The sequence below is a fragment of the Gymnodraco acuticeps genome, unplaced genomic scaffold, assembly GCF_902827175.1.
Source record: "Gymnodraco acuticeps unplaced genomic scaffold, fGymAcu1.1, whole genome shotgun sequence".
Taxonomy (NCBI): domain Eukaryota; kingdom Metazoa; phylum Chordata; class Actinopteri; order Perciformes; family Bathydraconidae; genus Gymnodraco; species Gymnodraco acuticeps.
The window spans coordinates 5,815,333-5,832,653 of record NW_022989768.1 but is presented as its reverse complement, the minus strand read 5'-3'; the positions used below and the strand labels follow the sequence as shown (position 1 = coordinate 5,832,653).

Below are 17,321 nucleotides of genomic sequence, written 5' to 3'. Positions count from 1 at the left end.
CTGGTTCTGTTTTTCTGTGACTTTTGAGGAATAATTGCTGTTACTTTAACAATGCGGTGCTTCCGGTCCTACCTCGATCGTGGTCCGTGTGCTGCTGTGACATAAAACCTGCTTGTGTAATTTAACTGATTTTAGTCTGACATTCAGAGTTCAGCCGCGTTTTCACGGCGTAGAAGCATTTCACATTGCAGTCTCTAAACGTTTCAAGAAAAAGGTCAAAATGCTGTCTTCTGTGGTTGCAAGAAGAGTGAGTTATCTTATTATCGGTACAATTATCTGTATGTTTGTTAAAGTTTGAATGCTAGTTAATGTTACGGTCGTTGCGATCATATAAATAGACTCTAAAGTGGACGGCTGTTTAAAGATCTCACGCTGATTTACACTATTTAACATGAGTGTAAAGTAATTGTAATGTCGCAACATTATATTCGATGTTGTGTTTGAATAACTAGCGTGCATTGTTGTGTTCAGTCTCGTTACGTAGCATTGACGTAACGCATGTTGTGCAGCAGGACAGTTATACAATCCAGGACTGCATGGTTTAACATATTTTTTGTAGTAAATGTAGTCTAAAAATGTCTTCATCCTGCTGTGTAGAAATACAGATCTTGAAACCAAACGATTATATCATATTATATGAAAATTAGTTGAATTTACTTGCAAAGATAGGTAGGGGGACAATCAAACCAACACATGTATTGGTGGATAAATGAAAATATAGATACATATAATTAAATAAAAGATTGAAGATTAATTCATATATATATTAAGATTGGTCTCAGTTTGATAGAGTACTGTAAATTCATAAAATGATCTCACTTTACTGTAATTATTTTCTTTACCTTTATGGTAACATAACTTACTATTCTAGTCTTAATATCACATTACTGTTTAAAAATAAAAATATAAATGTGTACATTTTGTGTGAAAGCAGCACTAATTAACCTACAATATGTACAGTATGATATTTAGATATATATATATTGTCAAAAATGATGTGATATTTCCTGCAACACACTGTACTAATATTTGTCAACCTGTGTGTTTTCCCCCCGCCAGCTGGTTTCAGGGGTGTGCCAGGCAGCAATGAGACCGGCTTTCACAGGGCTGGTATCATCCCGTGGTTACCGTGGAGATACGGCAGACGACACCAGGGCAGACCTGATTGAGATCCCTCTGCCTCCCTGGGATGAGCGCCCCGGCGAGGCCATTGACATTAAGAAGCGCCGTCTGCTGTACGAGAGTCGCAAAAGGGGCATGTTGGAGAACTGCATTCTGCTCAGGTTGTTACACTGAAGAGTTTTTCTATAATCCGTCATGTTGGTGTGTTGTTTTTTCTTAAAGCAAATCACACACTAGAGCAGTGGTGCAGTACAGCTGTGTCTCAAGTTTAAATTGTACCTTTTTTAAAATTAATTCTTAAAGTGTTTCCTCTTTCTAGTTGAAGATCACAGCATATAAGATGGCTGGGCCAGGCAACAATGGACACTAAAATAATCGTAAATAGTAATCAGTAGTCAGTAGTCATCAGCACATTTTTCATTGTAGGAAAACATCCTACAGGTAATTAAAAGCAGTGTAAGGGGGCAGGAGGGGGAATTTAACTATGAAAAGCCTAATTTGAGATAAAAAAAATCCCCATCTCAGGACTGTTTTGGCCAGGTCTAGCAGCTGTTTCATCCAACATAAAACACGCACATCACAGCACATACCGGAGACAATAGCTTCTAGAATTTCTCAGATGGATACATTTACATAAGTATGAATATGCCTTATAAATATAACATTTCCGTTACATAATTTACAGATGGACAAAAAGGGCCAGGTGTGAGTGAGGACCTTAATATTTGTAAACCTCCAAAATCACAGATTTACATGCTATAGGAAGTATACAGTAGAACAACTAGAAACTTTGAAGAAGACATCCTCTTAAATCTAGGACAAAGGGACGTAGACAAGGACCAACAGCAGAAGCAGGCATTAATGCAATATGAAGTAACCCAAAGAAGAAGCTGTTTCCTGTGTGCTGTCCATTCACCGGTCAATTTAGAGAAAAGCCTGAACCTAATTCCCCATCTCTCTTGCAGCCTTTTTGCGAAGCGATACCTGAACACAATGACAGCGAGCCAGCTGTATCAGTACGACAGACTGATTAATGAACCAAGCAACGACTGGGACATCTACTACTGGGCAACAGGTGAGAGAACATCTCATAGTTTCTCCTCAGACATGTGATATTGCCTCTCAAACAGTACAGTAGACATATGGCATTATCATCATTAGTTAGAGGGCTGGCAACACTCCAGTCAGAGGCATTTTAGACACTTAAGGGAATGTTGAAATGCTTTAGATTTTCAGAGCAAAACATTTAAATATTTAATGACACAAATACATTTCAGCTTTGCAATATTAATGTTTACTCAAGTTGCAAATAACACTATTTGCTAGGGATGTAACGATACCAAAAACTCACGGTAGGATAATATCGCGATTTAAAAAAGTCCACGGTACGATATTTATCGCGATATATATATATATATATATATATATATATATATATATAAAACAATTTATTTTTCTTTATTAAATAATAAATCTGATTTGTACAGCATTTTAGTAGGATAGTAGTATTTTAAAGTGTCAACAATATAATAATCAGACCCTGCAATAGAATAAATCAAGTTTCACTTTAGTTTTTCAAGTAACTCAACTCTCACTCACTCACTCACTCACTCACTCACTCACTCACTCACTCACTCACTCACTCACTCACCATCATCAAGGTTATCTTTTAGGAATATGAGCATGTCCACATTTCCAGGTAGAAGCTGGGATGTTTGGTCGTTTACAATATCCCCTGCTGTGTAAAAAACTCTCTTGCTTGGTACTGATGTTGCTGGGACAGAGACAGGGCCGGACTGGGAAAATAAGTCAGGCCGGGAATTATAAACCCAGCCAGGCCACTACCAGTTTTCTTTTGTGCCATCTTTCTGGATTTATTTGTCAATATTTACAGCGTTGCTGCACGTAGTGATAGCCCTAAACTTTAAATCTACTACCCCAGAATAAACATATGGACATGGGTTACTGTTTAAAATAATGTGCAGATCTATTTAGGAACCTATGTGAACATATTTTAAGTGCAGGTGGACCTCAAATCCTATAGGGGGGTCCGGGGGCATGCTCCCCCGGTAAGATTTGTTTTTTAAATGTTGGACTTAAATGCATCAATCTGGTGCACTTTGAGGGGGAAATAAAGAGACTACACCCATATGAAACAGAACTGTATACATTTAAATAATCATAAAATCATAATAACATGGCCATAACCAATAACATACCATATCCAATATGAAAAAACATTGAAACTTGTTTATTTATTTGTTTTTGGTACATTTATAGTTGTGAGTGTGTCTGGGCTCCTGAATCAGCCTCTCATGTCTCCCTCCTCTCCCCCTGCTCCTCTTTGAGGCAGCAGCAAAGACTAGTTTTAGCTAACAAGTTTATCTTACCCTTTTTTCACCTAGTTAAAACATTTTTTTTTATTATTCATCCATATTTTACTAATCACTCCCCCTTCAAATGGAAATATGTGTTTACATAAATGGTGACCAAACCGTTTGAGACCCACTGAGAACTAAGACTAAGTTAACTATCTAAACACTCAGCAGAGTCCTTTACCTCACCTGAGCTGTAGTTATCAGTCTCTCAGTCTGACAGCAGAGGACTCTCCTCCACCTTGTTGACAGCTCATGATATGCGTTAGCGCAGCTAGCTAGCACCAGATGCTAACAACAACAATACACGTAACCGGTGCACGCGCTTTCTCTCTCGCTCTCGCGCCACAAATACATACCCTCCCGAGCTTGAATGACACACAGAGACCAATCGAGGGCATTAGTATGATCTGTATGAAAGTGGCCATGTCGGCAGGCCACATCATGGAGACAGCCAGTCACCCTCTGTGAGGCAGAGTCAGACCCACATTTGCGCAGCGTTGCGTTCACAATCCATACATTAAAAAAAAGAATCCTCAGGCCAGCAGGCCACTTAGCAGGCCAGGCCATCGGGAAACCTCCCGGTCCTCCCGATGGCCAGTCCGGGCCTGGACAGAGAGATATCTGAATTTCTTCACCTCACAGCCCCTGTCCCACTTCTCCCCTGTGACCCCCATGCAACTGTCCGACTTCATGACTGGAATTAACTCCACCTGCACACTTGACCCAATGCCCTCCAAATTTGTTAAAGAGAGCCTCCCTGCCATCTCCCAACTCATCGCCACCATCATTAACTCCTCCCTCAGATCTGGATCAGTTCCCCCCTCTCTCAAACTGGCTGCTGTCACACCCATTCTCAAAAGACCTGGACTCACACCTGACATCATGTCCAACTTCCGGCCCATCTCAAATCTCCCCTTTCTGTCAAAAATACTTGAACGTGTCGTTGCCTCACAACTTAAAGCCCACCTCAGCTCCAATGATCTCTTTGAGCCATTTCAATCCGGTTTCCGATCAAAACACAGCACCGAAACAGCTCTTCTCAAAATCACAAACGACCTCCTCCTCTCCTCTGACTCCGGCAACCTTAACATCCTCATCCTCCTCGACCTCACCGCAGCATTCGACACCATCAACCACGCCATCCTGCTGTCCCTCCTCGAATCATCACTCAACATCACCGACACTACACTCTCCTGGCTGAAATCCTACCTCACTGACAGACATCAGTTTATCAACATTAACAACTGCACCTCCTCCACTGCTCCTCTGTCCCAAGGTGTCCCCCAGGGTTTGGTGCTTGGCACCCTCCTCTTCATCCTCTACATGCTCCCCCTTGGCAAAATAATTCGTCGCCACAACCTTCAATTTCACTGCTACGCCGATGACATCCAACTTTATATCTCAACAAAAACCATCACCCCCACAACACACTCCACTCTCACCAACTGTCTCTCAGAAATAAAAGCATGGATGCAAACAAACTATCTCCAACTGAACAGTGCCAAATCAGACATCATCATCATCGGCCCCCCATCCCGTATCAAAGACATCCAGAATTTCAACTTCACCATTGACAGCCACACTCTATCTCCCCCCCTCACATCCGCAACCTCGGAGTCATCTTCGACAGTCAGCTCAAATTCAACCACCACATAAATCACATCACCAGGACCGCCTTTCTCCACCTCAAAAACATTGCCCGTCTCCGCCCATCACTCTCCTCCTCTGCTGCTGAAACCCTGATTCATGCATTCATCACTTCACGACTCGACTACTGCAATAGCATCCTCTACGGCATACCATCCAACCTAATCAATAAACTCCAACATATCCAGAACTCTGCTGCCCGCCTCCTCACCCACACCCGCTCCCGAGACCACATCACTTCCATCCTCCAGAACCTCCACTGGCTCCCCGTCCGTCAAAGAATCAACTTCAAAGTCCTCCTCATTACTCACAAAGCCCTCAATAATCAGGCCCCCCCTACCTCACAGACCTGCTGCACCACCACGCCCCTTCCCGCTGCCTCCGCTCATCAGAAGCCAACCTCCTATCCATCCCCACCCACACCAATCACTGGGGGGACAGAGCCTTCTCCGTCGCTGCCCCCTCCCTCTGGAACTCACTCCCCCAACCCATCAGAGACTGCACTGACCTCACCACCTTCAAAAAACTCACAAACACTCACCTCTTCAATCTGGCTTTTAATGTGTGATTGTTTTTGTATTATTTGACTTTAACTTTAACTATATATTTATTCGTTGTTCCTTCCTTTTCTTTTCCCTTCACTATATCTGTAAAGCGTCTTTGAGCACCTGTAAAAGCTCTAACAAATTAAATCTATTATTATTATTATTATTATTATTATATGCTTTGGCCATGGGTGACAGCAGTGGGTAAAACTGTGCATTGTCTCTCCACCACTTAAAAAACAATACAGTTGTTGCCAAGAAGGTGAGGCTTATTGACAGGGCGAGATATAAATATACTGTTGGTACTTGTCAATGTCTCTAGGTATGTACATGTGGCCCTGTAAATACGATGTCCTTTTGTTATCTGTTTTATGTTCATGTTGTAACCTACTTGCTTCCATGTTGGACAGGTCTCCCTTGAAAAAGAGATCGATGATCTCAATGGGACCATCTGGTTGAATAAAGGTTTAAAAATAAAAATTATTTAAAGAAATCACGGTAGATTTTGTCAGTCTCACGACGGTATTGAGAAATATATTTACCGCAATATTCGATATATCGTTGCATCCCTACTATTTGCTCTAACAGCGACAGTGATATCAGACTTGCTTCTTTTAAATTCAGTCTGTAACACAACAAAATGCAGAAAAACTGCAGTGGGTATTATACAAAAAGCCTTTTTTTTTTATTTTTAAAACTGGCAATTATTCATGGCTGAGGATGCCTAGATAATTAAATGCCTACAAATAAACTCCACTCCTGTTGCTGTTTTTTCTTCAACGTTCCATTTGGCTCAGACTTCATCCTCATTGCTCATTCCCTGTCCCAGTATAATTTACCCGCTTTATTCATCTAATTTTCCCTAATTTGATTCAGTTATGCGGAACAGCTGAAAAACTCAATCAGTGTGAGTTTAGCACCAACACGCGTCCAAGTGGCTAGAAAAAACAAAAGCTGTTGCTTTCTTTACTCAAATAAAGTCTGCATAAATAGTTTTAGTCTCAAATTATTAATGAGATGGTTTCAAATAAACAGAATAATAAGCTGAGCATTTCCAAAGTCTGACCACTGATAGGCTTTGAATTATGCTGTACTGGCCATTAGCAATATGGAGAGACCTGATAGCACAGCGTCTAATTTCTTGTCTTTTAATTTTGATTGTACAATGCCATGTCTTGTTATGCTGCTGCAACACAAAACAATCCCAAATTGGGATCAATAAAGTTCCATCTTATCTCTTATGTTATCTAATGTCTGACAGCAGAGATGTTGTTTCGCTGCTGTTGCCTGTGTGAAGGATCATAACTTTGTTTTTTCCATTACTCAATAATGAAAACCACAAACATCCCGGTGATTCTTTTCCCTAGCAGCAGGAGCAAAAGATCATGTTGAATAAGTAAACGTCAGCCTTTTAGTTTTATGTTGTCAGCTTTTCCTAAAATAGACCAAAGTGATGTCAGGAGGGCTCCCCTCTGTGTGCTTGTTGTTCTTTAGACATTGGTCGTAATTAAAACTGTTCTCTTTGTGCTTACAGAGGCTCAGCCCACCCCTGAGGTTTACCAAGGAGAGATCATGGATATGCTGCAGGAATTCGCAAAGAACCGTGACCAAGAGCAGAGGTTAGACGCACCCAGCCTGGAGTACCTGGAGAAGGAGAGCCAGTAAGACCCAAGGCTCTGTAGACCTGCTCAGAGACAGATTAAAGGAGGGGCATGGGGAAATATCAGCGGTATAACCAAGAAACAGCCTCCAGAGGTTAGCTGTGATTCTCCACTTGGATGGAAAATTTTGAGAACACGTCTATCTTGTAATATCCTCTACATGAAATAATTTGCCATGAAAGCCCCCACCCTATATTTATTTTCATTATATAAAGAAGAACATTTGTGGAAGCTGAGGGAAGTTTGTGGATGGGTTAACGCAGCATAATGTTAGAAAGAGGTTCTTAATATTCTCCATGAATTGTACATTTCTGATAAAAACTGTATATTAAAAGTTCTCAATGTGTGAGATGCTTACTGAATAAGCCCGCTTTGATAAATGGTTACAAGCAGATAGTCAGTTATACAAGATGATTATAAAGAAACACATTGAATCACACATTAGCGTAGCTTGTTGAATTGTCTTGGTTCTGTTCAAAGATTTTACTGTGCCTATTACAGACATGCTGGTTATTTAATAAATGTTGTCTACATATTTTGTCATTTCTATTTCCTCCCACTAAAGGGTTAAATAACACACTAAAGGTTACCATGGATGACCGTATGAACATCATTTGTTGCATAATAAAGGTTGTGTGGCTTGCAGTGTGAGTGTATGGACACCAGAGGGAAGCAGATCACCTGATATCCACTGACGGTCAATCTAAAGCACCTGCTGATCCTGGCATCTCATTGTGAAATAATGCACCTACAACCCATAATATAGCTTACATAGTTTATTTGTCATGCACAAAACAATATGAGATATCAGTTCACAGCGTCAATATTCATATGGATGTTGAACATATTTTAAGACCAGTTAATAGATCAATAAAATCAACAAGTAGTACGACATTAAAGGATAAAAACAATGCTAACCATGGGAAGTCTTTGTGTTTTTCATTACAGCTTTTATGAGAAAGTATCAGTGAAATTCTCTGCTGTGCCGAGTCCCCAATTAAAGCAAATATATTTATGCTTTAAGCAATGTAAACAAGGTTATACTTCTCTCCTCCGCCGCTGCATCAGTGTGAGTTGGCTGTGGGGAGATTTTCTTGCCTTGCTGTGTGTCATGTTGGTTCAGTGAAACCTTGTACTCAGAGCAGAAGGGAAATGCCCTCTGGCCAGGAGATGTGCACAGAATCTCAAATAGATGTACGCCTGTAGAATCATAATGTGCACATGATCCCCTGTCTAGGTGTTACACAACCATGAAATCAACAGACATGAGACGAACATTGATGTGCAGTTTCTTTCTTATCACTCTGAAGGAAGAATATGTTGAGTCAGAATCAAAGCTTATGGGTTTATGTTCCCAGCTTGTCCTAAAATAGACGCAGGTGATGTCAGAAGGGTTCCCCTCTGCGTGCTCTGTGCCTCCGCCATCTGTGCCACCATACATCCTCATCAGCGGTGCATATAGCCTACTCAAGCACAGAGCTGTTATTTTGAGGTATTTCCATTTTCCAATGCTTGTACTGCATTCCACTTCAAGGGAACATGCTGTATGTTTGACTCTACAGGTGTTTTACTTGACATTTTTTGACAGCCATGCTTATTCGTTTCTTTTAGGATTAGAAAAAATATCCTCTTAGTAAATAGGCTACAATACACTGTTCAAAATTGAAATACGTATTTCTTAAACAGGTAAAAGTAACTAATATTTCACAAAAAGGCCAGAAATTAAGATGGAAACGTCCAAAAGATGAATAAAAACATTTAACAGATCTTATTTGTTTCCTTTTCTCTCTTAATAATCATCTAACAACCACTCAGAATTATCTAGTGACCATTTGGAAGTGATTTTTAGTTTTGGAAACGTTGGAGTAAAATACCCTAATTGAATAAAGAGCTGTTAAAAGAACCTCCACCTCAACCAGCTAAGCAGAGTAAAGATGCTGCATCCATTTAAACTATTGAATATTATGTAATATATAAGAGTAGTTGCAGTAGACTTTTTTTAGGCTACTTTTATATATCATTATTTAAGTACACTTTGCTGACAATAATTGAATACTTTTATTTAAGTATGTATTTGGATGCATACATCTGTATTGATTATGAATTGCTGTATCAGCTCTTTACCTTTTATGTGAATTATACAAAACCATTTCCAACCCCAGTTCATAATGCACTGTTCACATGAGGAATTTAAAAGTTTAAATCAATTTCAACTTGTTGTGCCTGTGTTGTTGTCCTGCTCTACATACAATAATCCTGTTGTATCTGAAGCTTGCTGGGTGTCACATTTCCCTGCTTTCAAAGAAAAAAGCTGCCACCTGTGGATCCCACACGCAGGGGGAGCACAAATCACATATTTGTGCTCCGAGGCTTGTTTGGAGTGTATTTGTTGCCCACGCACACCCACTGTGCCTATCTGTAGCCCTGCGCTCCTGTCATCCTCCGTTGCGGCTTCCTGTGTCGTGACAACTCTCAGTTTCATCCTCAGCCCTGCAGTCCCCCCCCCCTGCCCCCCTGGATGTTCACTTCTTCTCATGCCGTCTTGTTTCCACCTCCAGCTCCAGCATCCCCACCCTGCATCTTGTCTTCCAGTGTCTACTGCAGAGGAGCGCAAAGGGAAACTGCTCTCACTGCTAAAACTTAGTGCTACTGACAGGTTTAACTTTGAGGATGGAGGTGTCAGATAAGCTGGTAAATTAAACAAACATTCCTTCTCAACATCACATACAAAAAAAGTTTTTCTGTTAGATCTTATCTCGAAGTTGCAGTCAAACGTAGCGTGTAGGAGGCAGAGCAGGCAATTTCCTTAATTCTAGAGATCAGCACCAATTTCCATGTTAATTACCCTTAACATCCAGGCCCATGCTTGCAGAGTGTGAAATGGAGAGCAGATGTGTATTTCCAGCAGCGTTTCTAATGATTGTGGCTTTATCAGTTGGTCCATGTATTTACAATTAAACTTCTACAAAATAAATTGATGCTATCCACAGCCAAAATCTGGCTGAACTGGGATTGACAGTGAGTTAGCAGCAAGTCTCTCTGACATGTGTGACTTTTCAAATGTACACACAGATCTTTACAGTTAATATCTTTACTTAACTACATCCGTTTTATACTTACAGTCCTTTGCAAGTCAAAGGAAATATTGTATTTTGGCGGCCGACCCCTTGGTTATAGTTGTTTGAGTGTCTAAAATACCTCACAGTATATAACAAGTTACGTTATCCTCTTCTTAAAGGCTTAATTTGAAGACATCTTCGAGGTAACATCTTTATTTTCTCATAACCCTTTCATTTTTAATTTGTAAATTTTAGGAGGGGCCCAAGGTTTAGAACCACTGTACTACAAAAAGTACTAAACATATATATCCTAAAATAGTATATACAATAGTTCAAACTAGCTCCAAATCATGCTACAACTATAAATACATAAATATTAAATAATACTGTTTACACATGGTGGTGCATTAGTGTCTATCATTTTTCTTCATCAGTAATGTAGTACATACTTGTGTACCTTAAATACTATTTAAGTAGGATTTTGACTGAGTTTTCATTAGTTACCAACAACCATTTATGAATACATATATATAATAATAATAAATTATATTTCTATAGCGCTTTTCTTGAACCCAAAGACGCTTGTTATATGTTGTAATATCAATTTAAATTCACAACAATACCAGAATTATCTTTGTTTTATATACACATTTATATTTTTATATACACTGTACAGATTTCAAAAAAATAAATGGTTGATATTTAACATTGTGCACCCCACAGATGTGTAACTACAAAGAGAAAAGGGAGAGAGAGAGGGCTGAGTGATACCAAGGACAGACAGATATCAACAACCCCAGTAAATACTGATGATTTTTTCATATTTTTTTCATACAGGACACTTCATAATCATTTATACAGTTTATAAATTAAAATGTTGCTGGTTAACCTCTCTTTAGCCTCAAGCAGTCCCCCAAGAGAACGCCCTAAATCAGAAATGCCTGTCCAGTCAAATGTAACCAGTCTCTGGCACTTGGCTAGTGACGGGTAAAGACAGGCAAGATTTAGCTCAATTTCTTAAATCTAAAATATACCAAAACCTGACTGTTGTTAACCAATGTTTGAGTTGCATTGGTTAACGTGACTTTCACTAAGCCTTTGGAATGTAATGCTTTGTCAGCAGCACTGGAAATACTGCCTGGTTTCACACACAGGCCAACAGGACGGACAGTGACTGAGTTCCTGGTTATTTTGGGATGCTCCGATGCTCTGCTCTGACCTGAGACGTAACTAACAGTGATGCAAAGAGGCGATGATTATCTCCTGTCTCACCTGTTTTTCCTCTCCCCCCTTTCTCCATGACACTTGGAGCAGGGGAGCACATATGGTGAAGAGCAAAGACTTGGCAGGGTGTATAAGGCACACACAGAACACTTTGTGCCAGAAAGCATGTGTGCACAACGGGGGGGTTTGGGGAGCGTCAGTTGTGATGCTAAGGTGCCACCCTTCATTATTTTTGGTCTTAGTGAATCAGATCTAAAGGACAGATGGGACGAAATGTTGTAGCTGCTTCTGTTTGAACTTAAATGTTATGTATGGGGAAAGACAGGGTTTTATTAATCTGTCGTAAAGCTTGTTTGTGACATTTTTCTTCGACCTTCCCTCTCAGCTCATGCATAACAGATCTGCTTCTCTATTCAAGCCAAGCGTTCTTGAAAACCACACGAGGAAAAAAAACCTGCCACGAAGAGAGGTTTGTTCCAGCATCATTGTCAACAAGTGCAGTGATTTTTAAAGAAGTGACAACTTTAAAAAAACATATCTCTTTGTACATCTGGATTGTTTTATACAGAATAAAAACGGTAAACAATGTTCTGTATTAAACTGGCAAAATAGAACTCAGTGCAGATATATACACACAGAGGGACTCACAGAGAATACAATCACACAAACTCAAGTTCAAATATTGACACACACACATTTCCAGTAGACAAAACGAACAGTAGAATGTATAAAGACTTTCCCCCAAATATTATTACTGTCATGTATTTCACAAATGTCTACATGGGGGAGGTCACACTCAGGCAGCGAGGCAAACACCTGGAAGACTGTTTTGTACTTACTTTAAAACCCCAAGAAACTAAAATGATGTTTATGTTGTCCTTGGACTCATAGTGCTCTGTGAAAATGAGTGTTTTGATGCACAAATTAATGATGGAAAAATGTTATCTACATTTGATTTAGCAATATATTAGAGTCTATAACCCTAACAAAGTCATTTACTGCCGGCCATCATACATTGTCAGTTTACCTAAATCACATTTTATGAGTATAGGAGAGAGAAATAAATAAAAGATCAGCTTTCTAGATTTTTCCTTAGAACTGCATCTCATTAAAAATGTTGTTCTATTCATGGCTTGCACAATATTGACCAATTGTCAGGCGGCTCTCTTGACAATTTTTTGTTTGGTCTTCTTCGAAATAACTGTGAGTTGTGATTGAAAAAACGTAGGAAAAAAAGCTAGTAAGGGGACATTGAGTTTTTATATCACGAGTACAAGAACCCCTCTTGATATCAAGCCATGCAGGGAGTTTCCGTTTGAGTTTCTGTTGTGCTGCTGACAGCTGTGCAGCAAAGGTGATTGAGGTTCATTTTGCTTGTTGAGCTCAAATGATAAATTTAGCCATTTTCACCGCCTTCTCCCAGTCCCAGTGAAAACAATTCACTGTGGGGTTTGTGGATTATGAGATTAACCAGAACATTGTTTCTGGAGAGACATGCTGCTGTCTCTGAAGCCATTTCAGAGGCAGAGCATTATATTGAAATCCTATTTATCTCTTTGTATTTAGGGCGGTGGTGGTAATTTCAGGGGATCAAACCCAAAACATATACATATGAAACTATCAGCCTGGCTTAGGGGCAAATTAGAAAATACTGTATGTATGCGTGTCTGTGATTTAGGTGGACCGGCCCTAACCTCAGTGACCTCCCCTCGCCTTCAGCTAACTTCAACACTACGACTTCTAACAATACCTTACGTTCACTGTTATTATCAAGGGCTGTTTTCAACAATATCTTAGTCTTATCCTAATTAAGCTGTTCATATCCAAAATACTCCTTGACACACACTCACACATATGCACGCACGCACGCACACACACACACACACACACACACACACACACACACACACACACACACACACACACACACACACAAACACACTCACACTTCCACACACATGGAAGTTGGCTTTTTGCTTATTTTCTGTGTCTGGAAGAACAGGTTGATTCTCTACGTTTTTTTTTTAATACCAAAAAAGAAAAACACAACATTAATCACTTGACTCTTTTTTTCTGTCCATCGGGAATTATTTTCCAAAAAAAAGGGACTTTTTTTCTGACACTGGTCAGCATTAAATGTTTACAACCTTTTTATTCCATGAAGATCTTCATTTGGGGTTACAGCACATCACCCACATCACGCACAGACAACAAAGGGTTCCAGCCAAGGGACAGTTATTACAGTGGTGCCAGAAAAACAGGGAAAAGTGAGAAAATATCAAACACATGAACAGGGTGATAAGAGTCCGATTCCATCTTAAATAACACCCATCCCTCTTCCATTGCCTGTGTCGGTTTTCCTGATTTTTCAGGCGTTTTGGGCGTATGGAGGAATAATGACAGGAACAGAAAATATCTGTAAAGAAGAGGCGAGGTGCAGAGCGTAGCATTCCTCATTGCTTCATCAGGTGAAGTGGGTAAATGGATTGAGTGCTGCAGTCTTGCCGCCACAGAGAATAGTTGGAATATAATTTTGGTCCATTTTTGGTTGGTAGTTTGTATTTATGGGTGGCAAGAGGTACTGCTCTGATGTTAAACACTGGGAATGGCTGACAAGGGAGAAAAAAGACCAAGGAGCTTCTGAACAAAAAAAATCTCTCATAGAAATAGGCCACAAGGAGGAAGTGAGTAAAGACATCAAAGCCATTTTTAAGTTCAGACAAAGAGATGAGACGGGGGTCGGGTGGGAATTTAAACTTGATGAGGGGTTAAAATGTAAGGATGCTGTCACAAGGGCTGAGGGCGGAGGATATCAAAGAGGCCTGAGAACAAAGAGATGACACACATTGTCTGCACCCGAGACTGTAGTTAGGGAGTAAGGGGGATGTGCTGAGGGGAGGCTGAATCGTGAGGGGAGAAAACACTGTCGGCATGTTTGAGGTCCCTCAGGCCTTCAGAGCATGCCACTGGGACACAGGGTTACGAGGACGACCCATCATGTCTTTCCAGTGTTTTACCTCTGCAGGGCCGCTCTTCCAGGAAAGATAAATCTGTGAGAAAGAGAGAGTCAATGTAACCCGAGTACTGTCACACAGAGATTGATGTGTATTTGTAAGGAGCTTTATCCTCCCCTAAAAAAAGGAGTAGGCAAATGTTAAGTCTAGTCGTGATTTCACCACTAAGCCTGCCACTCTAATCGGAATTTCACTTTCTGAAATACGCGGAGAAAGGCTAATGCTGACTCTAATGAAGTTGAAAAGCTGAGTCTTTAAGTAATTATTATGTGGGAAGAAACGTCTGATCCGTACATGTAACAGTATACTGTAAATTGTCCTCCGACCAGCTTGAAGTTATTTATGAGTGTGGTTATAATAGGCACCATATTATTATTGCTGTGTGTAGGCAGATAATATATGTGGTTAGGACGGCAATTACTGAAGATGTGCATGAATGACAGAGAGCGAGGTGGCTCATCCCGCCAGTACACAGTGCAAAGATTATTATTACAGTGTCTGAAGAAACAAGCTTTGGGGTCTTTCCAATATTTTGTTAAGAAATTATACATTTTTGAATATGTTTGAGCTCTTTCCTCCAGTATCTATACTTAGAGATATGAGTATTACATTTAAATACAAGGAATTGGAGCTGAAGAGATGCTTGAGTTGCATAATGATTAGGGCTGTCAGTCGATTAAAATATTTAATCGCGATTAATCGCAAATTAATCGCACATTTTTTATCTGTTCTAAATGTAGCTTAGAGGAATATTTTTCAAGTTTGTAATACTCTTATCAACATATGAGTGGACAAATATGCTTTATGCTAATGTTATTAACGCGTTAACTTGACAGCCCTAATAATGATACATGTATGTATATATATATATATATATATATATATATATACACATGTATGTAACAGGATAAACATGTGGAGGAATTAATGGAATAGCAGCCAGAAAGTAAGGCAATGCATTATCTAACGGGTGTGTAAATTCCTAATACATGTCCTAAGAAGTTTTCTGTAAGTAGCAATGTAATTTGGCAATAACTTAGATGAAGCTGAGTGTTAAATTGATACATTGAACTAATTAATTCCAATTAATTGTTGAGCTAGCATAGCGGAAACTCTTTCGGTCCTGAATAAACTAATTTGTCTTCATGATGAGCCAGTCTACAGGAAACATCCTGAGACAAAAAAGTAAATAATAAGAAATAACAGACCTTAACACACTTTCTGTAGTTAGTGTACATGGAAATGTCCTTTCTAAGGAGTGGCTGTATTAACACACAAGTGCATGGACCTGTATTTGCCTGTACATCATGCTTATTTTCTTTAGTATGTCTTGATAAAAGCAACTGGTTCACAATCTAAAGGAAGTGTTTTGAGTTCTTCTCATATATTAATTTACAATGCAGAATATAGCTGAGTGTTCCAGCAGGGGTCAGTAGAGACTGGTTCACTGATCAGCTGCTGATGGTCTGTCAGAGTCAGGAAACACAGAGGAAGAGAAGAAGAAGAAGAAGAAGGAGGAAGAAGCAAAGAAGAGGGAAGAAGATACCTTTCCAATGACATCATTGCGACTGAGCCTGTCCTTGTCCATGACGGTGATAATGATGGTGGTCTCCCTCAGCACGTGGGCAGGCACATCGAAGGGGAAGGACTCGTTGAAAACCGGGTTCAGACAGCGCTTCATGGTCACCGTCTTCTTCTTTTCCACACGCTTGTCCTTGTGCATCAACCACAGTTTTACATAGGGGTCTGAGGAGAGGGGGATATGTGTTTAGTATTATTCCTGTTTACCACAGTTCAATATGAGTTCGTCAGGGATTTGAGCGATAGTACTTGAGCATCAATAATGTTTAAGGACAATAGAAGGACATGGGGAGGAAGGATCATCTATACCAGAAGTGCCTCCAATGTCCATGGCTTTGAGGTTGCGGGCTTTGATGATGCTCACAGTGATGGTGTTGGCTGTGGGGTTGTAGCACAGAGACACAAGCAGATCCCCTCGACTCCCCTGGAGAAATCACAAACAAAAACAGCAAATTATTTACTTCTTCATCGCGTTTTCACATCGTTCTCCTTTCTGTTTGCATTCTCTGTATTTCTGTTTCTTCCTCTGGCTATCTGTGTTGTCTCCATCTACCTGTCAGCCTCTCCTTATTCCCTTCTTTCTCTTCTCCCACCAGCACGTTGCCACATTTCCCCTGAGAGCATCACGGCAGCCAGGAATGACATCACCCGTTACATACTGTCAGTGTCCCATCCTCTCTCTCTCCCCTCCGCCCTCTTCCTCCTTCCTTCCTTCCCTCCCCCATTTTCCTTCTTACTCACGCTGCCATCGCTACATGGTTGCAGCTCCTTCCAGAAAGTCTGCATGTTAGCCAGGTCCAGTTTGTTGAGAGGGATGGACACCTCTCCTATGGGGTCGTTCCTGCTGAAGCGGTCGTAGTCCAGAACCTGCAGGTACAGAGTCCTCTGGACCACCTTATCATAGGGGAACCCTGAAAAACAGCACAGTCCCAGTAGGACATAGTGAAGGTTCAAGGTTCAAGGCTTTTATCTGTCATATGAACATAGTTATGACGATGAAATGACGTCATGACGATGAAAATCATAGGTCACAGGCTCATGTAAAGGCAAAAGCCTGTGAGTGCCTGCAAGTGCAAACATTGTTATTTCA

General features: G+C 40.3%; 2 protein-coding genes across 5 annotated transcripts in view; one reads left to right on the top strand and one right to left on the bottom strand.

The window, feature by feature from the left end:
- Positions 1-67: 67 nt before the first annotated feature.
- sdhaf2 (succinate dehydrogenase complex assembly factor 2) lies at positions 68-7,888 on the top strand. The gene is made up of 4 exons (XM_034217490.1): positions 68-247; positions 1,060-1,283; positions 2,088-2,197; positions 7,227-7,888. The coding sequence occupies exons 1-4, from the start codon at positions 221-223 to the stop codon at positions 7,355-7,357; spliced, it is 492 nt and encodes a 163-aa protein (XP_034073381.1). The 5' UTR covers positions 68-220; the 3' UTR covers positions 7,358-7,888.
- A 3,147-nt stretch (positions 7,889-11,035) lies between these two features.
- The window catches only part of syt7b (synaptotagmin VIIb), a 120,969-nt gene continuing 114,683 nt past the window's right edge, over positions 11,036-17,321 (bottom strand). For all 4 annotated transcript variants that reach the window (XM_034217473.1, XM_034217468.1, XM_034217472.1 and 1 more), the window contains 4 exons: positions 16,973-17,142; positions 16,541-16,655; positions 16,197-16,396; positions 11,036-14,686 (listed from right to left, as the gene is read on the bottom strand). In XM_034217473.1, the coding sequence (XP_034073364.1) occupies positions 14,582-14,686; positions 16,197-16,396; positions 16,541-16,655; positions 16,973-17,142 (590 nt within the window). In that variant the 3' untranslated portion in view covers positions 11,036-14,581. The remainder of the gene's footprint in view (positions 14,687-16,196; positions 16,397-16,540; positions 16,656-16,972; positions 17,143-17,321) is intronic.

Bases quoted from the DNA above. Each gene is read 5' to 3' on its own strand.
- sdhaf2 (XM_034217490.1), top strand. From the start codon at position 221: ATGCTGTCTTCTGTGGTTGCAAGAAGA. The intron at 248-1,059 runs GTGAGTTATCTT...TCCCCCCGCCAG, and splicing joins CTTCTGTGGTTGCAAGAAGA to CTGGTTTCAGGGGTGTGCCA. The intron at 2,198-7,226 runs GTGAGAGAACAT...TTGTGCTTACAG, and splicing joins CATCTACTACTGGGCAACAG to AGGCTCAGCCCACCCCTGAG.